Consider the following 26,285-nt stretch of genomic DNA (forward strand, 5'->3'; position numbering starts at 1 on the left):
ATTCGTAATTGAGAAGGTTTGAGGAAGTGATAGATGGTTTGTGTATGTGAGTTGGAAAAATGGCAGCATGTTTGCTGTTTTGGTGAGAGAGAAGTGGACAGATGGAGAAATGTCAGAGATTTAAAATGTCGATGGAAATAGCAAATGAGATGGATGTTTTGAGTATACGTACAACTGGGATTTCTGTATATTTTAGCAATGTGTTTTGGGAAATAACAAGGAAAGGGATTAAAATATTGATATGACATATAATGCAAGTTAAATGCTTCCATAACAATCTTTGTTAGTCTTGTAGAACTACATGTGCCCATGACGTTTATTGATTGGTGTTTAATTGATGCTTTGTTTGTTTCGGAGTGTTGAAAGCAGTCTTTGAAGCAATGTACGATTTCATCTAAATGAACTTTGAAATGAAATTCCACACAAAAAATTGGACGATGGGAGAACCCAGATTTGGGTGATTGAGCATTCAACACATGATTATCCCTCCCCTTCCCGAGGAGATAAGATGGAGCAATGTGGGAAAAGAAAGAAAAAACCCACTGAGGAGAAGGTTGAGCAAAGTCTTAACGTCGGCGTTGTGTGGTGCCTGCATGGAGGAATGTTCTCAGCCACACTCTCGATTGCCGCTCTGCAAATACATCATGAACTTGCTGTGGTCACTTCAATGTACGACAGGCCTGGAGTTGCACACTGCGCTCCTTCAACCCAGTGTCCGGCCCAAACTTGTACTTGCCCACATCTTCCTTCTCCTCAGCTCAAGGAGTGCTTCGATTGTGTTTCCCGTTGGGTGCCACTCTATCCACACCCTGACCTGCTTATCTTCTGACTTCGGATGGCATGTTTCCAATGTGTGACACATGCTGATGAACAGGCCATAAATTAAATGGAAACACACATTTTCTGATATGAACACTCGCTGCCATTGTTGATTGAACTTGAATAATGGAAATCTTTTCTCCTTCAGGAATGGGACATGGTAATCATGTGTAAGAAAAATTATTCAAATTTTCCTTAAAAAAAAAAACGGGGGAGTGTTGGGGAAAAATTTATATTAATGTATTTTAAATTGTAACAAATGGAGTTTCAGAAATGTAACTTCTATGCTGCAAATTGAATTGACTGTCATTTCTGGCCAAAAGACTTTTGCCCTAAATGATAAGAAATGTGTTGTTCTGGAGCAGAGTGACCGAGCTGATAAATGAACTTTTGCTTAGAAAATGTACGAAGTGGCTTTTGTCTAAAGGACACGTCTACAGTCTGGGTGAATATCCCCCAACCTCTCTCTCATGGAAGTATAAATATTTTGAAAGGCACATTGTTCTCAGTACGAGCACGTGAGGAAGTATAGTTTCTCAGTGGCTCGTACTCCTTGGAACTGACCAAGTACCAAGTTAGAATAAAACTCTCTGATGTAATGTAGAAGTGAATTGAATCGGGTTGGTCTAACTGTTAACTAAAGTAAGAATAAATGAAATAGAACCAAATAATATTGCAATCAAATGGGGATTCTTAAGTTCATTGTACAAGGGTGAGAAGTGTATGGTGTATAATTAGGAAATAAATTGTTTCACAAGGAAGGACTTGTGTGGACATCAGTTTTATCAGTGTCGGTAGGGTTTTTGTCGGATTTTATAATCAAATTGGACAAGCGTTAAACTCTGTCTGAAGTCAAATAGGATTCCACAATCGACCAGTTAGAATCCTTCAGGAGGACAACGATCACAACAAGGTGGGTTTAAAAAAATCCACATCACCGCATTAGTGCAAAGCATTTCAGTTCATCAGACATCAGTCTGCCAGATATCTGACTCCAACTCCATTGAAACCCTCGACCATGCAAAAGGATTTGTACACAAAGTGAAGACCAGTGCATATGATTTGTATACAAAGAAGCTTTGCTGCTTACCCTTTGCTCTCTGTGATCCTGTCTCCCAAGAATTGATAAAACTGGAAAAAAACAGGCGTCACTGAAAAAACACATTTACTCTTTTGAATGGGTTTCACCTATCGTCTTTATGTAGAAAAACAACAACAAGATGGATAACAATGTGTGTTGATCTGTGTGAGCCCAATAAGTCAATTAATTGTAATAGCCATCTCCTCCCACACATTGAGGTCTTTTCAGAACTCCATGGAATGAGAATGTTCTCTATTCTTGATCTTCAGGGTGTATATCAAGTGCTCTTGCATGAGGAAAGCAGAGACCTTTTGGCTTTCATCAGACATGATGGACTTCTCCGCAATTGTCGCATGCCCTATGGTCTTGCCAATGCTTCTAGTGCATTCCAGCAAATGATGTCACAGATCTTAGCTGGACAGGAGGGCATCCAGTGCGACTTAGACATCGTGATGTATGGTTTGTTTCGTGAGACACATGAATGTCCTCAATCTGTTTTGTATCATAATGATCAAGTGGGCTTAAAACTGAAGTTTGATAAATGCCACTTCAGGAAGACTGAACTTTCTTTTCTGGGTTATGTATTTTCAGGAAATGAGCTGAGTCCAAACTCAGTGATGGCAGTAACAGACGTGCCGTACCACCTCCAAAAGACACCTCTGCCCTGTGTTCTTTTCTTTGCCTGACTTCCTGGAACTCTAAATTAATTCCCAGTTATGCTGAGCTGAGCCCCTCTGTGCCCTACTACGCAAGACTAATGACTTTTCCTGGACTGTCACTGCACATACTAATTTTGAAAGGGTGAAAGACCTAATTGGCACATCTTGCACTTGCTTTGTTTAACCCCACTTTACCCAACATTGTGACCACAGACGCTTCAGATTATGGACATCGAGCAGTACTTGCTCAAACTCATGAGGACTCTCTACAGAGAAAAGAGTAGCAATTGTATTGTGCACATTCACATAATGTGAACATAGGTCATGTACAGTAGAAAATGAAGCACTTGACAGCATCTGGGCAACTGAAAATTGGCGTACTTATGTCTGGGGTCATAAATTAACTTTGTGCACAGACCGTAGTCCACTTACTACACTACTCTCATCGAAAGGTCTTGGTCGCGCTGGAATGAGAATTGCACATTGGTATGCATGCTTACTGTCATTAAACTATGAAATTACATTCAAACCTGGCCATGAAAATTTACTGTTTATCTCGTTAAGTACTTCCCGTAACTGGTGACTTATCTGCTGTGCTTGCAGAACAATTCAAGGACGTTTGTAATGCATGCCGTGTTCTATAGAAGATGCTGGAATACGTCTCAAGAGGATGGCCTCACAATGGAAAGCGCATTGACGCAAAAGTTCTTCCCTACTTTTGTCTTCTGAATGAACGAGCTTGACCCGATGGTTACTCAGTTCGTAGCACTCATTGTGTGATAGTCCCGCCAAAACTTCAACCCAAGTTCATTCAGCTTGCTCATGATACACACCAAGCAAACTAGTGGCCAGAGATGGATTCTCAAGTAGAAATTGCCATTAAATGTATTACTTGCCAAATGCATGATAATGCAGCTTTCACTCAAATGCCACCATTGCAACCAGTTCCTCTCCCCAAGTGCTGCATGGGAAAAACTTGCCATGGATATAAGTGAGACCGCTTGATAAAGCCCCCAACAGACTGTCGCTATGCTATTACCTTAATTGACTACTTCAGCAGATGGATAAAAGTAGCCTTAACTTCCCAAGTGACCTCTGCTGCAGTTATCAAGTTCCTGACTACAGTGTTCAGTCACAGGGGAAACCTGCAAGAACTTGTATCTGACAAACAGCTCTCAGTTTGTTTCAGATGAGTTTGAATATTCCTGAAAGAAAAACGTCAAGCACTGATGCAGTTCTCAATATTACCCGCAAGCCAAATGGGAGATAAAATGCTTTAACAGAGTGCTCAAGGGCTGTTTATACACTGCAAACCTCAAAGGGAAGCCCTGGAAATCATTTGTGACAGACTTCTTGCAAACCTATCGAGCTACAAGACTCCTGCTGAACTTTTACATGGACGTACACTACACAACAAGTTGCACATTAATGGCCTGCACACCAACGTGCCTGCTTTGAAACACGAGGATGTGACACACTGTTCAACAGAGATAAGGAAAGCCGAAATGATACACAGACAAGCGCTGTGGAGCAAAATCTCCCACCTTTCAGTGTGGTTCTTGCATTCCAGTTTGGAAACCTGTATTCCATCCACATGAAAGATCAAACCAAGTTCAAACACTCTCTGAAGACCTTTGAACAGAAAGGTCCTGCTAATTACAAACTCTCTGATGGGAAAATGTGGAATGCAACTTGCATCGCACCGGCAATTCAGACCACTAATGGACTTGCTGCTGAAGGTCTGACAAGTTTTGATAATTGTGTTGCACATAACCCTGCACAACAAATGCCCTCACAAGGGTTTGTCCAAGTTGATCGTCATGGCACCAGACATCGCCAAGCTCCTGTGAGCCAAGGACTTTGTTAAGTAAAGAAAAAAAAAAAAGGAAAATGTGATGGTTCAATATTCATTAGGTTTGCTGTCGATGTCAGGTTTATTAAGTTGTTCTAATTTCATTACTAGTTTTTGATAAGGTTTTAAACCACTTAATTATCTTAATGAAAGGGGGACATGTGGTATTGTGTGATAGTTAAGATATATAGTGCTGTTCAATTTCCTGAATACTAATGAATGCACAGGAAACGGAAATGATGTAAGAGGTGGAAGAGATTCGCCATTAAAGACGCAGCCTTGAAATGAAAGGCCTGCAATCGCATGTTCATTGGGTGGTCGCGAGACTATTGGGTGGTCGCTAGACTACCCTTAGTCTCAGGTTTTCCATCTGTCTGTTGGGTGGTCGCTCGACTACCGTTATTCTCAGGTTTTCCATCTGTCTGTATGTATGTAATGGACAGCTCTGGAGGCCACAGGAGTCAACCGATTTTGATGAAACTTGAAACAGGTAGGTTCATACCAGGATCTAGTTGTATGCTTTTGAGCACCGTTGCTATGGACGCCACCGTTGCCTAGAAACGGGGCTTTGAAATTTTAAAAAAAATCCGAAATTTTTTTTTCGAAAATCAAAATTTGGCTTCCACGCTTTTATGCACACTATAATCAACCTCTTTGTCAAAAATTTTCAGCCCGATCCATCAAAAACTACGACTACTATGCAATTATATAGCGACCACCCATGTCACCTACCGGCCTGTTGGGTAGTCGATATAGTCGGAAAAAAAGAATTTTTTTTTTGAGATTTGTTCTACCCTTATTATCAGTATTTAAAATGGCGATTTCAGTTAATACCATGGCGATTTCGATGAAACTTGGTTGGTAGGTTCATACCATGACCTAGTTGTGTGCAAATGAGAACCGTTGCTATGGACACCACCGTTGCCGAGCAATGGGACTTTGAAATTTTAGAAAAATCATAAAAAAATTTTTTCGAAAATCAAAAATCGGGCCACGAGCGACTGTGGGCAGTACATTCAGCCATATTGTCAAAAATTTCCAGCCGGATCCTATGAAAACTGTCGGAGAAGATAGACTTTGAATGAACCCTGGTCGAAAACAATAAAAAAACGAACTTCGTTATATCTCAGAGACTATGAGTCAGATATACATGAAACTGGTATGGTGGGTTAATGGTATGTCCCAGTTATGTGTGAGAAAGAACCGTTGCTATGGACCCCTCCGTTGCCTAGCAACGGCCGAAAAACCTCTAAATGTGGGAGTATTTTAACGAAAAAACAATCTGCAGCATTAACCCTTGAAGCTGGAATCATGAATTTTCTTGTGCTTAATCCTCAGGTCATTCTCCATCGAATGAGCCCATCGCGTCAGGTTCTATTGGGTAGTCGACTCCCCATGTCCGCCTACCGGCTTGTCTGTTTGTTTGTATGTAATGGACAGCTCTGGAGGCCAGAGGAGTCAACCAATTTTGATGAAACCTGACTGGTAGGTTCATACCAGGATCTAGTTTTATGCTTTTGAGCACCGTTGCTATGGACGCCACCATTGCCTAGCAACGGGACTTTGAAATTTTTGAAAAAAATCTGAAAAATATTGATATATTTTTTTTTCGAAAATCAAAAATCAGCTTCCGTGCTTTTATGCGCACTATAATCAACCTCTTTGTCAAAAATTTTCAGCCCGATCCATCAAAAACTGTTTGACGAGTATGCAATTATATAGCGACCACCCATGTCGCCTCCCGGCTTGTTTACTTGTCCCCCAGCATACAACACTTTGTCAAGGTGAGTGTGGGTCTGTATCGACAGACAATTAGAATGATAGGTTTTATATCAACCAAATGGTGCTAAAGGTGTGCTGATGGCCCAGCCATGGGAAGCAAAGCGAAGCTGACGTTTATGGCTTAGCCATTTGTTGGAACAAGACTCATCAGCCTACCAAGCTGAAATGATGCCACAAATTGTGAAAATGCTACTTGAGTCCTACAGGCCTGCACCACACTGAAGGTAAGAGCTGCAGAATCACACACTCTACTAATCAAAGCTGTTGAAAGCCAGCTACTGGTTTGTGTTCCGTTTTCAAAACAGCAAAATGATCATCTTTCATGAAAATCAGAACCATGTTATTTTCTGACACGTTTTCTGATTACACGTCTTGAAAACCCTTTACATTTGAGCAATTTCAAGAAAACGAGAGTCAAGTGATGTGATATCTGCAGTAATTTGATAATAGTCGCCATTTTATGTGTGGAAGGCAGTAGGGATCGTACATATGTATCAAGGCCTACCTCATGGCACGCAGGCTCAGCTGGTAGGCGAGCTCTATGTCTCTTGACAAAAGAGACACAAACAAGTACTTGGCGTAAGTGTGCATAGGGACACTCTCTCGATGGACCACCTCGCCGAGCCCGCTGCAAGGCCCTGCTGGAGGGGCAAAGCAAACACGCACATCTGGTGTCAGGTTGCACTCCAGTATCAAGCAAATGTTCTTAGAAAATCGTGTTTGTTTGAGATAACTGAAACAATCAGACAGAGCAGAGTAGGATTTAAACAAAAAGGGAAGAAAATAAAACAGATCTAATTAAATAGCTGTAAATGCAAACATTTATTTTGTGCAAGAAATTTAATTTTAACGAGAAATGCACGACTTCATACGTCAAATGATTCTTAGCACAGTCAACTGCCGTGTCACTACTAAAACCTAAAATTACATTCCATGCATGAAAAACTTTCTCACATCACCGGGAGGGATGAAACCCAGAATTATCGGATGCAAAATACTTGTTATCCATATGACATCATTGTTTGACAAGGTGGTGCAGAGTTAACGCACCTATCTTTGACTGGGATCTCAAATGTGGGTATGATCCCTGACCTGACTATAAACTGTCAGATTGGTGACTCAAATGTGACATAAAGTACTACGTCCCTCAGTTGGACATTATTTCAGGTGTCCCGTCTCCTACCACGAGATGGTGAACGTTACAGATCCCATGGTATCTTTCGCAAAGTGTAGGCACATACTTGGCGGTACCCTCCACAAATTACAAATTCCTGCGTAAGTCACTTTCAGTCGAAAGTCAGGCCTCACCAGCCAGTTCATGAAAAATTTGGGCCAAAATCCTTCCTGTGCTGATCCCGCAAGAAGGTGAGGTTAATTCAGCCCATTAACGAAGCAGTAGTAGTAAATTAGGACTGACGGAATGGCCTATAGACACGCATACTCACCTCTAAGCTGTCCAGCCCTGGTTTGAATCTCGACCCAGCTATAAACTATCATCCCGGTGTTTCACAGGCAGAATGATTCATCAATATTTGTGCCGTCTCTCGGATGGACAATAAACTGGGCATCCCGTCTGCTGACATTAGTTGGTAAACGTTAAAGACCCCACGGTGTCCTTCGTGAAGAGTAGAAGAGCTATCGCCAGCACTATGAACAGATTCCAAATGCCTGCCCTGACTACTGCTGGGAAGGCAATGTCAAACCACCCACCATAACCCTTGCCAATAAACCGTTTCGGTGGAAACGACGGCACTGTGCTCTGTATCAGAGTTTGGTACGTCAGAATCAGAATCGTTCGTAGATCCAGATTCCATCATTAGGACAATTGCTTCACGTGCCTGCAGTCAAAGAAGAAAATGACTGTGGGGATTTGTGAGCACAAAGTCACAAGTCGAAATCAATCTCTCATCGGCCATTTTATTTTAACGGAAGCGAAGTGTTTCTTCATGTCATCTACTTCTACTATTATTACTTGAATGGCGGCAGTTATTCTCACATTATTGCGCGATTGGCCAGGAGGGATGTTTTGTTCGAGTCTTTCACGAACCGGCTGACCAGGCCTCGTGTTGGACTGGAGTAGATTTTGGCAGGAATTTTTAATTCCTCAGGGCGGCAGTACCCTTCTCGACCCGCCTTCAGTGGCAATGTGCTGTGGCACAGTCTTGGAAATGCACTTTATAATTTTTGTCATTTTTGAAAGAAATTGTATTGATTACAACATACGTGCCATATCACAAGATAAAGGAAGATGATTTGTAATACCGGCTATCACCAAAGGTGGAGCTATTTTGGAGTTTCGGTGACATCCACGTTTGCTCCATTATAGTAAAGATTCAGGTTGCAACAAGTTTTTAATCAATCAAATGGGAATGTCAATGTGACGTCTTCATAAAATATCATAAGTTAAAACTTCCACATAGTATAAAAGTTAAAAACAAGAACAAAAAAAAACAACAACAACAACAACAACAACCGTTCATTTCCCACACAATACAGTTCAGTATTGTTTTTGTCTTTTAAAAACTTACTTTCATTAGAAAACCAAGAAAACATTATGTCAAGGTCTAAATGGATTTAACGAGGGGGATCATTATGACCTTTTTGGTTGTGGGGCAGTATGATAGTTCAATTGGTATCTAGCTGGATAGATAATGCATCAGCAGGAAGGAGTGCTACATCTCGAATCATGCTATCTTTCAAATGGGGTCATTGCGATGTAAAGCCCAGCTTTCTCCTCTACTTAACTCGTACAAATGTGAAATACAGCATGGTGTTTTAAAAAGAAAACTGTAGACCAATGTGTGCTCGCACCCTGGCCAAATTCACTGCTTGAGGTTAGCTGTACGAGTATCACGACTTGCAGTAACTTGGGGTGGTGGGGTGTGGCGAAGGTACAGGCAGGGTTGATAGGGTGAGGCCCATCTTGTAACTCCATTTTTTTGTCATAAAACAGCCATTATACTCAAACTGAGAGTGCATATGATAAGCAAATAAGCTCGAACAATGCATTTGATTAATTAATGATTGCAGATAGCTTCAAAACTTTTAGGATGCATCCACTTAGTATGTACGCACAGAAGTCAGACATTTTGACCCCCTTCTCTCTGGTGTGCTCAAAACAAGCCTCTTCTCTTCCCTTCCCTTTTCTCCTCTCCCAAACGTCCTTCCATGATCCCCCCACTCCTTTCACCTTTCTTTCTCTTATCGATCAACCTCTATATCTTCTCCTTTTTTTTTTTAATCAATTTAAATTTTCTCTGTTTCACCCTCATCGAGTGCACATAACACATCGGCGGCATCTTATTCTTTGCACCGCATCATTCAATAAAAAAAATAAAACTTTTGAAATGAAGATTTTCTTTCGACCATGATCACAAATGTACTTTCAGACGAAAACTGCAACGTGAATGTGTGGCTAAAAAAATTGAACCAGTGTAAGATCTGTGCACACAGCAGGACCCGTCAGGCACAGACGAGCTTGCCACCACCTCTCATTGTCTTGCTGGATGCCTTGCCGCAGCAATTGCAATAATCACAGCATCCTCCATGGTGGATATCCATCACTTCAGGATAAAATTGCTGTTCTGGGGGGGGGTTATTTCGATTCAATGCATAGTTCACGTAAGGACGGTAACCTCTCAGTCAATGTGGCTCACCATGTTAGCGCACATTGCGGGCTGACAGTTCCAACAGATAAAAATTCTAGCCCTATCGGGCTTCAAAGTAGCGGTCAATTACAGATACTTCTGAGAAAAGTTTCACTATTATTTAATAATGATGAACTCACTTTTTGTTTGGAGGTTACTTTCATGGTGTGTACAAATGCAACCCCACCCCCCCCCCCAAAAAAAAAAAGAAGAAAATAACAGGGATCACTGTTTCAAGATATGAAATTACAGTGGTCGAGTGCAAGTAAATCTAGGATTAGCTCAAAAACCATTACAATGACTTAAGGTGAAGCAAACATGAGGGCCACATGCTTCCAAAAACTCAAACTGAACAAAACATGTGACTTGATTCGACTTTCACATCAACTTACATCCTCATAGTGGGGCAACTTAGCTAAATATAGCATAACAATTGTGCATTTTGTGAGGAAAGCACCAAATTTGGCACACTAGTAGCCTATCATATTATGAACAGATTTGGATATTGGGCCATCTCAAAATTTTTGTTGGCAGTGGAAAATGGCTGCCACAGCCATCAGCGGCTGAATTTGAGATGGCCCAATATCCAAATCTGTTCATAATAAGATAGGCTACTAGTGTGCCAAATTTGGTGCTTTCCTCACAAAATGCACAATTGTTTTGCTAAGTTGCCCCACTATAATGGAGATTCACAGATTGACATGCAACATGTAGGTGACGTACAGGATGCTGTCTTTTGATTAAACTCGTCTCAGCGAAGCGACAATTATACACGGTGAAGTAACATGAAAAGTAGAAGCAGGAAGTATAAGAAGAAGAGAAGAACAAGAATGTGAAGCAGAACAAGTGATGACTGTCAAAACTAAGCTTTGATATTTGCAAAAAGATCAAAAACTTCAGCATAAAATATATTTACAAGATGTTTCGAGTTGACGCACCAAACTAATTTGAAGGGAAAAAAGATTTTAAAACAACGCAGTGAATCAAACGAGAATCCAAACTTGCTTACAATCACCAGGATGGTCTTGGCTGGAAATAAAGGAAATGAAGCAAAATTAAATAACAATATGATGGATTTAAAAATAGAGACAACGAAGGAGGAGAACTAGAACAAAAAAAAAGGAATGAATAATGCTGAGTCACCAGGAGGAACGTTATTCAGGCCTGAAGTTGTCATTCTCAACGGAAGCCAAGCACTTACAAACAACTCAAGGTGCAAACAAAACCCCTAGATCCAAAATTTTACATTAAAATGTCAATTTGGAAAATTGACAATTAAATAAGGCAAAAGGAAATTTTTGTGGATACAGTGCAGAGGCTCATGGAGGAGCTCGAACACATAATGGAGCAGGACGTAACAGAACAAAAAGAACAGGAGGAAGAGTGGACGGGGGAACATACCAACAGCAGAGTTTCGGGACAAAATAGAGAGATTCAGAGAATAATGGATGTGGGGAAGAAGGGTGCAAGTGGAGGACACAGGGTGTAAACAAGATGGATACAACTCCAAATTCTCAAAAACAGAAGTGGAAGGAAAAAACCAGAAACATGGAAAGAGTTATTGGGGCTTGGGAAGGGTAATGGGGATAGAAAATATCATGGTTGTGGTTTGTCGATGGGGTATGACGTGATACGGTGAATAGCTGTCTTGAAACCTTTGAGCAAAGAATGTGATTGAAGAGAATGAGGAAGCTGGTTCCACAGGCAGGGGGGGGATGGGGGGGCGGGGGGGAGAGAAAGGAATGAGTGGAGGTGAGCAGGGATCTGGATTTTTGGAGTTTAACCAGAAGGGGGTTTAGTGGAAAATTGCATTCACCCTGCAGAAACGTGTTGAGGATGATGTGGGGAGGTGGAGCTACTCCAGAAATGCAGAGGGTACAAGACCAGAAAGGAGATGGTGGAAGAAAGAGAAGCCACCCACCTGACTGCGATCTAAAAGTAACAGCCCCAGAAACTCAGTTTCATCATGGGAGAAACCATTGATTTTGAAGGCCTTGGTTTCCACAGCATAAAGCTGAGCAAGATGTGACACAGGGGTGCCAGCCAGGATGGGATTTCAGATGTGCAATGAAAGACTTTACACAACAGAGGACGCCCAGTCGGTGGCTGGCTTTGGAGGCCAAATTAGAGACTGGATGTGGTTTCTCCAAGAAAGATGATGGCTGATAGCGAGGACCTAAAAGTTTGAGTGATGCTATAAATTCTGAATTTAGAGTGACCCCAAAATGAACTCACAGTCTGGAATCAGGCTGTTGGGGGTGGGGGGGGGCAGGAAGGATTTGATGTCAGCTGCGATGATAGATTTCATGACCTTGCTGTTGATTGGAAGTAAGCTGATAGGTTTGTAGTTAAGAGGATCGATCTCTTTATGCACCATTTTTATGCAATGCAGGGAGGTTGGCTGATTTCTCAGCAAATGGAAGATAAACTACGGAAAATGATGGAGTGAAAAGAGCAGAAAGGGGATATGCTAGACCAGCAAAGCAGGTTTTTAGGACACGCGAGCTGATGCCATCTGACCCAATTGCAGAACCAGAGTCGAGGGTTGAAAGAACCTTCTCCACCTTCTCATGTGCAAAAGACACAGAGTCCAGGAGCAGTTTGGTATGACTGGGTCGGGTGGGTAAGGGGAACGAGGGGTTGGGGACACAATATACGGAAGCAAACACATAATTCAGCTTTCTTTCGAGCAGAGTCAGTGGTAGTGCCATTTGAAGTGAGGGAAGGGACAGAAGGGGAACATACACCAGAAGCAGAATTAACTAGAAGGGCGCTCGGTGGAGTCGTTTTTGGCCCCATCTCTCAATGGTGAAGAATCACTTGAAAAATTAAATAATTCTCGTATCCAGATCCGGATTCGCCACATACCTAACCTGTTCACCAAGTTTCATCCGAATCCGTCCAAAACTTTTTGAGATATCGTGCTATATATTAGTTTAGCCTTGTACCGGGCGTAGTGGCGTGCGCCTGTAATCCGGCTACTCGGAGGCTTGGGTTGGAGGATCGCTTGAGGATGGGAGATCTGCACTGGGCCACACTATGAGAGGGTGTAGGGCAGTCCAGAATCACGGCGAAACCCAAATCCTTATCCCTGTGTCGTAAGAGGCGACCAGGGTTGCGTCAGGAAGGGCATCCGGCGTAAAACCTATGCCAAATCAGTATGCGGATCATAACGGATGATCTGCTGTGGCGACCCCTAACGGGACCAGCCGGAAGACGAACAACATATTAGTTTAGCCCTGTCTCTCAATGGTGAAGAATCACTTTAAAAATTATCAGATCCAGACCCTGATTTGGATCTTCACCAACATTGAGTCAATTCTTCCTCGTCACACACCCAACCTGTCCACAAAGTTTCGTCTGAGTCCGTCCACAACTTTTTGAGATGTCCTGTACACAAACAGACAAACAGACAGAAAGGGGTGAAAACATAACCTCCTTCACCTTCGGTGGTGGAGGTAATAAGGAGCCACCAGATTTTAGAGGAGGGAGACAAGTTTGAAAGTTCATTCTTGACGTTGGACAGATGCTGCTCTCTGGCTCTCCTAAGAGTGGACACACACTTGATGTGAGCTTTGTACAATTACCTGAAGTTGCCTTATGTTGGATTTGCCTTCTACGAAGAGAAGGCAAGTTGTTTCAAGACAACTGACTCACCGCAGGACTCGGTGTACCCTGGGCAGGGAGGTATGGGGGGTGGATATGAGAACTGTAGACAAGATACGATTAATCTGCGCATAAGAGAGAGCAGGTTTCTGTGAAAGAATTCCCAGGTCGAGATAATATCAGGGGAGGTGGATGTAAGAGACCATTTCTGAAGTGAGATGGCACCTTGCAGTCTCTGCCAGTCAGCCTGAGTGAACTGCCAGACTCACGGGTGCTGAGACAGCAATGAAAATAGCCAGGGAGATGCTGACTTGAACAAGTATGTGATCAGACAAACCAATTGGAGCAGAGGAAGAACATGAGAGATTCGCAGGAAAGTTGGTCATCACCAAATACAGAAGAAAGGATTTGCCTTTGGTAGAAATCTGGTTTGAAAAGTTCACGTATTGCAAACATTCAGGCCTGCATGGAGTCACAGAAGTCCTGTGTTTCAGTGTCATGGCTGAGGACAGAGGTACCAACACCCAGCCAATTGGCACGAGGTGAGAGGGAAGATGGGAGGGGCCAGAGCTAGGAGGAAGCTGCAAGGGGTCAGATGATGGGAAAGCTGGGAGGAGGTGGAATGAGGGGGGAAATTGGAAGGACTGGGATGAGGGGGACGATGGGAGCGGAAAGGGTGAGAGAAAAATTTGGAGAGGGTGTGGTGTGGGAGATGCAGATATGGGGGACATGAGGTGGAGGGATGCTGAGTTGGAGGACACTGGGAAGGGGTGGGTGTGGGAGAACCCGGGTATGAAGATTATGACAAGGCTTTTGGTACTGATGAGGAATGGGGGGGAGGGAGGGGGGGTAGGGTTGACACCGTTCATGAACATGAAGGGGAGTTGACGGTCATGTGTAGCTTACCTTTTCAGACTGAACTTCTCATGATCCACAATTCAGATAAATGGAGACAGATATTACAAGAGGGGTGAAATGAGGGTTTTTTTGAATACACGGAGGAAAAGTCACGCTCCAAGTACAGAGGGATAGTCGATGGACCGAGTGTTTGTGATTTCAACAGGTTTGAGAAGGAGGAATATTAGTTCATTTATGAGGTATTGAGAATGGAAGGGATAAATAATGAACGAGGGAAGATAATAACATACAGAATGAGTTGCTGATTTTTTTTGGAGTTAAATTTTCTTTTTGTAAGCGAGTGAGAAATAGAATCGAAAGTTGAGGAACAGAACAGAAGAACACTTGGGGGTAAAACTAAGCTGAATGAGGCACGTGTCATATTAGTGACAGAATGGGCACGTTTCCTATAGATGAGGTCTTGTTTGTGGTGTAGGCTCTACATTAAAAAGGACACAAAATTGGATAATACTCATACACATCAAGAAGATGCGATTAAGACATGGAAATTGGATGAAACCATGTAAAAGCACAGGGATGAAATGAAAACAGAAAAACACGCTGGTTCTGGTTCGGAAACTCAGATTTGATGATCTTCAAAGAGGCACGTATAATGCAAAGTCCAACCACAACATTCACCAAAGCAACGCAACAAATTCAAACATAGTTTAAATAGCAATTAGACTCAATTCTGATTTCCACCTCAAAACTTCAGACTGCCTGCTGGGGGGTGGGGGAGGGGGTGTTATGGAACATCTCCATTGGAGCTACGTATTTCTTTGAAGCCAAACCGATATGAGACTGTAATTCTGCAGCCATCTGTGGAACAATGTTTTGCATTACGTACCACCAAGCTGGACCTCTGCCTGCTTCTTCAAGAGCCTTAGCAGAGGCTCGTCGAGCTCCACTTCACCCAGCCGTGATATTAACTGCTCCTCCTGACGGCAGGTCTTTTCCTGGCCCGAGGCGCTGGAGGGCATGGTCCGTTGTTGCCCGAGGCCCATCAGAGCCACCTCGAGTGCCAGGGTCAGGCATGACTCACCCTCATGACTGCCCACAAAGGGTGTATGACGGAAGGTTGCAGAAGCAACTACACACGACAATACACTTGAATTAGGAGCAATGCAGGTCAGTAATGGCCATTCATTTTATAACTTGCGGAATCATAATAATATTTACGAAGAAAAATATTAAGCAAGTCCAAAATGTTTGAATATCCAAAATGTTTTCTGCGTTTGTTGTTTTAGGGGGAGGAAGGGTTAAAAGGGACTATGTGATCTTTTGGTAGGGGCAGCTTATGAACACTTTAAGTGCTGCTGAGCCATGCAAGCTGATGGTTGAGACTCCAAACGGCATCGTTTTTAAGATACACAGCAAAGCAATTGATTACAAGTATTACAAGGGTTACGAGGAAATTATGCACAGGAGGCCATTCGGCCCATCACGCCTTCACCACACCAGTACCAGATTTAATAAATCCATCAATACCCCTTCCCTTCATGTGCAGCCTTTTGACTGCTGGTTGCATCATTGGTTAGGGCTGCGGATATGCCGCTGATGCAGTGCCCCTATTACCAGTACAATGGTACTCATTTTGCTGACCTCGGAAGGACGACAGGTTGAATCAACCCCCTGGTGTTAATTCAGCGGCCAATGAGGCTTGAACTCAGGACCCTCGGATCCCAAGCCACCACCCTAACCGCTAAGCCAACATCAGGTTAAATCTGGACCTCTGCCTGTTTCTTCAAGCAGATGAAACAGTGCCTGATGTTATTTTTAAATCAACCGAATCATTTTATCATATTCTATCCTATCCTATCCATTGCAGAGAGTAGACCAGCCATTAACTCTGATCTTCACCTTGACAGAAGTGAATCTTTTTGCTTCCTGATACACTGCCTCAGAGATATAATGATGAAAAGACAAAAATTAAACTGCAAGTACAGAAACACTATAAACACAAAGTGACAAAGAGATGAGTGGCATGACATGTAAAGGTATAAAAAAGGGGAAAAAAGGTTTTATATCATCCGTCACTCACAGTACAGTTTAATGCTTAACACTTGCAGCACACTGAAAGAAATCGCAGATAAACAAGATCTGACTCAAATAAAATATCGACTGTTTTATTTAGTTCATTTAGTTTGGAATTCTGTACAGTGTGGTGTCCAATTAATTCTTTATTCCTAAGTCGTGCGTGTATGTCTGGTTTTGGCCATCTTTCCCACACCGACGATTCGGTTAATTGAAAACATCCTGGAGGGAAATACATTAACCTGGGTAATCCCTTTGTTTGGCTACTCAAATGTATTTACACAGAACAGTGGCGGGTCACACTATCGCTGGTGATATGCCATCCAAATTTTGCCTGAAGCCGGCTATACACGGGATAATAATTATTGGTACGCGCAGTTCCTATCTAAATCACTTGCATACATAACAAGAAAAAGAGCAATCAGAGATTACAGACCCTCGCCAGGACTTTTGTAGTGTATTTTGTGTGGTGTTTGTGTACTGGTGTGTTACGTAATTAATAAGAGACATAACTACAACTGCCACTTTATAATTGCTGGCAGTGATGACTGTGTACCAAGACACCCTGCTTTGATCAGACACTTTACCCTGACCCATTATGGTCATTATCCCCCGCCAACCAACGAAGTTGGCGGGGGATATAGAAATGGGTTCCGTCCGTCCGTCCGTCCATCCATCCATCCGTCTGTCTGTCCGTCACATTTCGTTTCCGGAGCTTAACTACAAATCCCCTCAAGATATATTTACGAAATTTGGTACACATATCAAGCAAGTGGTGAACTGGTGCCTTTTGATATTTTCTAATTGATAGGTCACATGGTTTGGCAGCCATGTTGGATTCAAGAAAAATATTAAATAATGTTTTCTCTGGAATCACATAACCTAACGAAGCGAAAATTTGCAACTATCATCTTCCATCATGTCTGCATGCATAGTAAAAATTATATTGGAAAAAAGGAAAAACTTTGGACCTCTGTATCTCTGGAACCGCACCAAGGAAAAAAGTACCATATGACGTCACAAGTCATACAGTTTGGCGGCCATCTTGGATAGAAAAACACACCTCGTACGATTAACACGAAACTTCACACACGTATTCCACTGGAGGATTGGAGGCAGAATGTAAATTTATGATGTCATAGGTCACATGGTTCATCAGCCATCTTGTATTGAAAATTAATAAATTTTTAAAATCTTCTTCTCCAGAATGGCTGGACAGATCAAGGGGAAATTTCACATACATATTGCACACGCTAAGGGAGTATAAGTTTGTTAATCCTCATTTACTATGACGGGGGATATCGAAGACTTTGTCTTCAACGGATGCTAGTTTTTATTCAACTGAATTCAGAATTGGATTGAAATAAATTCAATTCAAATCAAATGGAAGACCACATAGGTACAGTCCTGTATTGGAGTAATCAGAAGGAACCAAAACAAGAAAAAGCAAATATGAAGTGATGAGAAGGAACCTGGATAGGATTCGCATTTCAGCAGCTACTCCTCCACACTCAAACCCATTCAGGCACAGCCAAGTGAGCCTTATTCAAAAAAAAAAAAAGTGAGTGGACCATGTTATCTCAAGATTACCATAAAAAATTTTTCATGCTGACCAAATGTAGTGTTTTACAAATGCAATTATAATGTCATCAAAAAAAAAAACATTTCCCATGAGGAGTACTTGCCATGTGCCAAGTTTTACTTTTTTCCTTGGTGCGGTTCCAGAGATACAGAGGTCCAAAGTTTTTCCGTTTTCCAATATAGCTGCCACATCACGTGACCTTGGATGTCATAATTATCAATAAAGCATTCTAAATGAGTAGTCGCACCTGTGATGAAAATTTCGTCTCAATCCAACAAGCAATTGCAGAGAAAAACACTAAAGTACAGTGCGGACAAACAAACAAATGGACCGAAATGTAAAACCTTCTCCTTCGGTGAGGGTAAAAACATATATATATATATATATATATATATATATATATATATATATATATATATATATATATATATATATATATATATATATATATTGTTGTGGTTGACCAAATTCGCAAACCACCATTCAGGTCCCTTAGGTGAGATATCTCGGTAAGTATATGTGTAGTTAGGCCCAAACCCGTTGTCTAGAGGGAATAAATGTCATTCATGCGTGCTGCGACTCTTCAGGATAGCCGTTTTTCTTTTACTATCTTTATTTTGGACCAACCGCCATTATTACCACCACCAACCACGTCTCAACAGTCATCACAACATCAACCACCCACCACAACGCCGCTTCACCACAACAGCCACGACCTTTACCGTCACACCTCGCAACCGTCGCATCGCCACCGTTCTTGCGCCGCTTGTGGGTACCGGTACTGGACTCGTGCAGGGCGCGCACCGAACAGCGTGTACAAAACATCACGGACTTTCCGCAGAAAAACGAATCAAAAACGACTCACGCCCACTTTTGTTCCGTCCAATCGGTGAGCGAGGGGCGATTTGGCCCCGCCTCCAGGGCGTTGGAGGGCGGTCGCTATATGCAAATTCATGGATCAAAAAGCATTCATGCCCACTTTTTCTCGGGCCAATGGGGAGCGAGCTGAAAGGTCGAAGGCAGGGGGTCAAAGGCGAAGCCACGGGGCTTATATAAGCGGCTGCGTTCGTCAGAAAAAGAGTAGTGGTGTGCGTTGGAAAGAGTGAGTTCGGAGTTCAAGAGAGTCGTCGGTGGAGCTGGAAGGAAGTTGCGCGTTGGAACGAGCTGTGCGTTGGAACGAGTTGTCGGCGGAGCTGTGGAGAGGTGGCGGCGGCGAAGACGGACGAGGGGGTGCTCGCGTCGGTGCCGGGAGCTGAAAGCGGGAGGCCGACGGCGCGACCTGGTCGAGGTGGAGACGCTCGTCGCGGGACCCGAGACAGAATAAAAATCCTCCTTCCCCCGAGCATCAGCAACCCCCTCCTGTTTTCCCCCCGCGCTGAGATAGTGCGACAAAGGGGGCCCCTTTTCCCACCCCCTACCAGACACTGTCCGTGAGGCCCGCGGAGTTGGGGCACCATCGCCACTTCACGCCTCATCATCAGACGGGTAGGCCCGACCCGGTCTCGGCCCCAGGCCCGCCTCATCCTTGAGGGTGTTCTTTTTCTTGGTTTTGGGTATGTGTTGTCGGCGCCGTCTGTGAAGTAGAATTGTATAAGTGTTGCCGTGTGCTCGGTAGTCGGATAGCTCTGCATTGTGTCTTCGCTTTTACATTTGCTTTTTGTGTAAAATTGCATTGTGTTTCTTTTCCTTTTACATGTGCTTTTGGTGGAATTGTATATGTGTGCTTTCCGTTCATCGCGAATAAATGTGATTTATGTTCAACTGTTTTCCCGCTTCGCTTCGTCATTTCTTTCATTGAATCCCCATCTTGCTTCACGTAAAGGGTTGGTCCTGGGCTAAGACGCCCGATAATTAATCGAACCGTCGAGGCCGACGAATAACACCGCTCGGTTATCCCGATAGTACGGAATGGGTCGCTTAAGTGGCCCGTGTCCGAAGTCGACCTGCGGCGAGGTGCGATCGCCCGGTCTACCCTCCGTGTGGGTACTTAGGTAGGTCGAATTTGGCGAGCAACCCTATCCCATGCGGGGGCCGATTGGCTCGATCGCGGTGAGACCGAAAGGTCCACCCGTGACTGGTTCCCGGCGTTAGTCCGAGAGGGTCACGACTGGATTGTCCGTCCGGTGGGCGACATGCCGCGATTCGAGTTACGTGGCCGTCAGCACGCCGGCGGGCGCGAATCCGCGACAATATATATATATATATATATATATATATATATATATATATATATATATATATATATATATATATATATATATATATATATATATATATATATATATATATGTATATGTATATATATATATATATATATATATATATATATATATATATATATATATATATATATATATATATATATATATATATATATATATATATATATATATATATATATATATATATATATATATATATATATATATATATATACTGTACACACACACACACACACACACACACACACACACACACACACACACACACACACACACACACACACACACACACACACACACACACACACACACACACACACACAATCGTACTGGGAGACATTTTTGTGTTGCCAAATAGATCCTGCTTGCTATACACAAACAATCCTGCCTGTGATTCACAATCATATCTGGAGAGGTATCCAGGACAATTGCAATTAAATGCATGGCAGGATCAGCTTTCTTCTTCTTGCATCTGGCAGCTTGGCTGCCAGGTAGCTCATTTTCTTGGGGCACAACTATGCCACCGATGCTGTGCCATCTTAAGTTTTGTATTTTATTTTGTATTTTGTACTTAAGTTTTGTTTTGTATAATCATGATACCAGTGCATTGGTACTCATTTCACCAACCTCAGAAAAATGAGAGGCTGAATCAACTCCACCTGGTGTTAATTCAGCAGCCAACAGGGCTCAAACTCAGGACCCTAAGATCCCAAGCCAGCCACCATAACTACTAAGCCAACAACAGGCTATAGGATTAGTTTTGTTCAGCCTCGATATAGCTGGAGGGTTTATTCTTATTTTAATACCTGTGTGAAGTTTTGTTCTCAGAATAAATGATACAATAGGTTATTCATTCAGATCGGGATAGACAGAACATACAGTAGAAGCAAAATGGCAAAGATGAAAAGGGTGACGAAGCAAGAAGGGCCCAACGTTCAGCTCATTTTGGCAGAGAAAAATTCCACAATTCAAAAATGAGAGCAAAAATTACTGACAGATATTCATTTCATCAAAAACAAAGTAATCCTTTTGTTATTGACTGGTATTTTGACAAAGGAAAAAAACAGAATCAGGAACAAAAGGTAAGAGCAATAAGATGGCCACATCAGAAACAAAGTAAACATGCAGTCTTTTCCACCCCCATGAACCTGAAGCCTACCTAACCCAACCATCGTATTTGCAGGTATTTTGTTTCCCTCCTCTCGGTGTCTGTCTGTCTGTCTGTCTGTCTGTCTGTCTGTCTGTCTGTCTGTCTGTCTGTCTGTCTGTCTGTCTGTCTGTCTGTCTCTCTCTCTCTCTCTCTCTCTCTCTCTCTCTCTCTCTCTCTCTCTCTCTCTCTCTCTCTCTCTCTCTCTCTCTCTCTATCCTCAAGCCTCATTTCCTGTTCGTTCATCCCATTGCTTATTGTGTCCAAGAGTCGCTCTGCTGCCCTACTGTCACTTCATACCCTCAGTCACCGTGCTGTCTCTCACCATGAGGCTTGATCTCGTAGATAAAACAAAGACATGGAGTGGGTGCACAGCACTGGTGCTCAACTGGATGGCCGAATTGAAACTCCTTAGTCTGGTTGGAATTCTTCCCATGAAAACGGACACATAAAGCAATACACACTGGCTCATTAAACTCAGGTCACTTCCACGTACAACCCCCCCCCCCCCCCCGTGATAAATGTAAATATGGAGGGGAACAGGAGGGGGAAGAGATAGGAATCGTTAACATATACACAATGATGCAAGGATCAATAACACAAATTTAATGGAAAATTCTACCAAAAGACAACTCAGCTAATGACTCAAAGAGGAAGGAAGACGTTAGAGGTGGGACGAGGTTCGAGCGCTGTTGCTTTGTGGGAAATGTCACAAGCTGGAGCCAAACTAAATATCTTCCAAAGGCCCTTCAGCAAATAACACATTGTGCTGTTTCTCTTGTGTTTGCTTCACTGTAACCATCACCTGTCAGGCACATACAATAAGGATCTCCCGAAATAGCCGTGCAGCCAACCCCCTGCGCAATTGCCAGAATCCATGAAAGGTTTATTTAATTTCAAGCTACTACCTCCCATGATATTTTCCTAGATTATTTAGAAGCATTGTAAGTGGGAACGTCTCACATCAGAAGGATTTTTGTAATAAATGAATAAAAACAGCAAACCGTGCTTCTACGAGGGAATGAGTGAATTGAGCAAAGTATAAAGAGCGAGTTAATTTCCTCAAAATGAAGAAACTGTTGACCGAATTCAACAAAGAAAACGACAGTTCGGTTTGAACATTTGTTTCCATTGCTGCTGATTGCATAATAAAATGCGGCCAATTCATTGGATTTCCGCAAAGATAGGTCTGAGCTGTGACTTTTATCATCCCGAAACCGTTCTGAACTCAAATTGTCTCAAAATCCAATACAAGTAAAAGCAATTTAGCTTCTTTACAAGCTCAATCCGACTTTATTTTTACCTTTTTTTTTAATTTTTGGGGGAAATTTGGGGTGCAGAAGTCCCCGATGTAATGAATTTTCAAAATCCAATACAAGTAAATGCAATTTAGCTTCTTTACAAGCTCAATCCGACTTTATTTTTTACCTTTTAAAAAAAAAATTGGGGGAAATTTGGGGTGCAGAAGTCCTGATGTAATGAATTTTCAAAATCCAATACAAGTAAAAGCAATTTAGCTTCTTTACAAGCTCAATCCGACTTTATTTTTACCTTTTTTATTTTTGGGGGAAATTTGGGGTGCAGAAGTCCTGATGTAATGAATTTTCAAAATACAATACAAGTAAAAGCAATTTAGCTTCTTTACAAGCTCAATCCAACTTTATTTTTACCTTTTTTTTAATTTTGGGGGGAAATTTGGGGTGCAGAAGTCCCCGATGTAATGAATTTTCAAAATCCAATACAAGTAAATGCAATTTAGCTTCTTTACAAGCTCAATCCGACTTTATTTTTTACCTTTTAAAAAAAAAATTGGGGGAAATTTGGGGTGCAGAAGTCCTGATGTAATGAATTTTCAAAATCCAATACAAGTAAAAGCAATTTAGCTTCTTTACAAGCTCAATCCGACTTTATTTTTACCTTTTTTATTTTTGGGGGAAATTTGGGGTGCAGAAGTCCTGATGTAATGAATTTTCAAAATACAATACAAGTAAAAGCAATTTAGCTTCTTTACAAGCTCAATCCGACTTTATTTATACCTTTTTTTTTTTTAATATTTTTGGGGGAAATTTGGGGTGCAGAAGTCCTGATGTAATGAATTTTCAAAATAAAATACAAGTAAAAGCAATTTAGCTTCTTTACAAGCTCAATCCGACTTTATTTATACCTTTTTTTAAAATATTTTTGGGGGAAATTTGGGGTGCAGAAGTCCTGATGTAATGAATTTTCAAAATAAAATACAAGTAAAAGCAATTTAGCTTCTTTACAAGCTCAATCCGACTTTATTTTTACCTTTTTAAAAAAAATTTTTTGGAAATTTGGGGTGCAGAAGTCCCTGATGTAATGAATTTTCAAAATAAAATACAAGTAAAAGCAATTTAGCTTCTTTACAAGCTCAATCCGACTTTATTTTTACCTTTTTAAAAAATATTTTTGGGGGAATTTTGGGTGCAGAAGTCCTGATGTAATGAATTTTCGATGCAGCAACCAATATAACCCAATATAACGACTCGTTCACTAAACTAGGATGCTGATATATTTTACGGCGGGTGAAGCTCGTTTTTTGAGTTAGCAAAACAAAATAATTTTTAAAACACTCATTTATTCGTGCAATGCTAATTCCATGTACCAGTCGAGCCATTTGCTGAATCGACGTCTCCCACACGGCAGGCTTCTGTGAGTGTGTCAAACAGGCTGCCGATTGGGTCCAGAGGGTGACCGACCCAACCTTCCGTGCTGGCAACGCTCGTCATGGTGTCCTTCTGCAGCATGCAATCTGCAGCGAGAACAAGGGCTCAAGTCATGGCCATGTGACACCAATCTCCACACCTGCCATCATTGCATCAATGCCTTAGTTGAAGCCAAGTGACAGAATCTCCAAGGGCTGATCGTTCCCCTTGAAACGCGACTGTTAACCTTTGTAGATATTCCTCTCATGTATGCTACGCATAATGAATGGTCGCTTCTGCCATGCTGAGGTGCCTCATGAGACAGGTAACAACTTCTTCTTCCTCTTTCGGCTTGCTCCCGTTAGGGGTCGCCACAGCGGACCAACTGTCTCCATTTTTGCTCTATCCTCCATATCTTCCATTGACACTCCAACCACCTGGTAACAACTATAATCAGGAATTTTAAAATGAAGCATCACCTTGTATCGTGCTTGCCAAGCAAGGCTCAGGTCCAACGTTTTGACCATCGAGTGGTCTTTTATCCGAGACTTCGAAATGAACAACACTCATCGGTTGAAACATCGGACCTGAGCATTATCTGCCGGGGCAGCTATACTCGGCGGTGCCTTAACTTCTGAACATGGAACTTTCGAACTACAACCAGATTTTATATAATGAGGAATTGGTCATTACGTAAGGTACATGAGGCTTTGATGTTTACAACCTGTAACCACATAATGCCGTGAATCATATATCACACGATTTACCATTCTTAATATCCAGAACCAAGTTTGTTTTATGTGGCCCATCTTCCCGAGCAAACCTGACCACTTAGCACAGGTTCATATTCCAAAAAGACAACTTTTGATGCATACTTGACCCTCTTAGCATCACTATATTGACCAAAGTCAGCAATGTGCTGCCTTCTGAGTTTGGCCAAAGACAAAATGTCATGCGATTTGCATATTGGAGCATGCCGTCTTTCATAAGGGATGTTAAGTAAGCTGGCTTACCTACCTGCAAAAATATCTCACAAAGACCTCACAATATTTCACATCCTGCTCCAAATAACAAGCTCGCTATCATGTGCAGCCTGTAGCTGTTGGTGGCATCATTTTCTGGGGGCACCGCTGTGCCACTGATGAAGTGCCCTCTATTACCAGTACACTGGTACTCATTTCACCAAACTTGGAAGGATGACAGGCTGAGCCAACCCCACCTGGGGTTAATTCAATGAAACAGGGGCTCAAACTCAAGATCCTAAGTTCGTAAGCTAGCCACCTTAACCATTATGCCAACATCAGGCTTGGCCAAATACCAAATTTTTAACAAATAAAATAATTTTATGGCTAATGTGTAAAATTGCTCATTAATCCGAAACAATGACCCTTTCTGGTTTTCACTTTAACCACCATGGCTGCTCGATGATGGGAGATCAGATCGGGTCAATGCAGGAGCCCATGTAAACCGAGTACAAAGTAAAGCAATTCTTTAATAACATCAATTTCCGGTCACATAATTTGGCCTTGCAACAATCCACTACGATTCAGCAAGGTGTGGAACAGGAATCGATCTGCTGTGGAAGCTCGAATTACTGATATGAAGTGGCAAGTCAGTAATTACCAGAGCAGATTGACTGCAAAATTACGAATTGCATTTGAAGCAATGCAGCTTTCTAAGTGGATCCTCTTATGAAGGGAGGAAGAGAATTGTTATGCCGTGCTGAAAGTGACATTCCAACATCCTCAACAAACCAGCTGTGGGTGTTGTCGAGAGATGTGGCCACCTTTTTTAGTTCATCTGGCTCGGCTCCAAATATACCATTATCTTTTCGCCGTAACCACTGCTCATTAGATTCCAGGCCCCTGGGCTACGGGAAATTGCACTCATCCACAATCAAAATTTCACAATGCTGAAAACTTGCATTTTACAACTTTTCATCACAAAAGTTGGTCCATCATGTATGTAGCTTGTGTTAACGTGTGGTCAACAACTTTGACCCCACTAGCCTGTAGGTTTGACTTATTCTTTGCAATCAAATCGGCAGGATGCCTGGGAGAGGTGATTCTGTCGGAATGCAGACTCCATGGCTTAATGGTTGGAGTATCCGCTCTGAGTCTGGGAGGTCAGCGGTTTGAACCCAGGCCGAACCATACCAACAACTACAACACGGTACGTGCTGCTTCCTTGCTTTATGCTCGGCATTTAAAAAAACAGGAGAGAGAGAGAGAGAGCACGGACAAGCAACCATAGGTTGGCAACTACTGTGCAGGCTTGATGGGTCAAATGGC

The 26,285-nt window shown here is 42.2% G+C and overlaps 1 protein-coding gene across 3 annotated transcripts in view; it reads right to left on the reverse strand.

Annotated features, from left to right (window-relative positions):
• The window catches only part of LOC147024907 (zinc finger SWIM domain-containing protein 6-like), a 194,836-nt gene that overhangs the window by 33,581 nt on the left and 134,970 nt on the right, over positions 1–26,285 (reverse strand). For 2 of the 3 annotated variants that reach the window (XM_085885288.1, XM_085885285.1), the window contains 3 exons: positions 23,955–24,101; positions 15,191–15,433; positions 6,699–6,834 (listed from right to left, as the gene is read on the reverse strand). In XM_085885288.1, coding sequence (XP_085741414.1) covers positions 6,699–6,834; positions 15,191–15,433; positions 23,955–24,101 — 526 coding nt within the window. The remainder of the gene's footprint in view (positions 1–6,698; positions 6,835–15,190; positions 15,434–23,954; positions 24,102–26,285) is intronic. The other variant, XM_085885286.1, reaches the window with a different exon arrangement.

The sequence above is a fragment of the Eptatretus burgeri genome, chromosome 6 (genome assembly GCF_056783735.1).
Source record: "Eptatretus burgeri isolate ZD-2024b chromosome 6, Ebu_testis_v1, whole genome shotgun sequence".
Taxonomy (NCBI): Eukaryota; Metazoa; Chordata; class Myxini; order Myxiniformes; family Myxinidae; genus Eptatretus; species Eptatretus burgeri.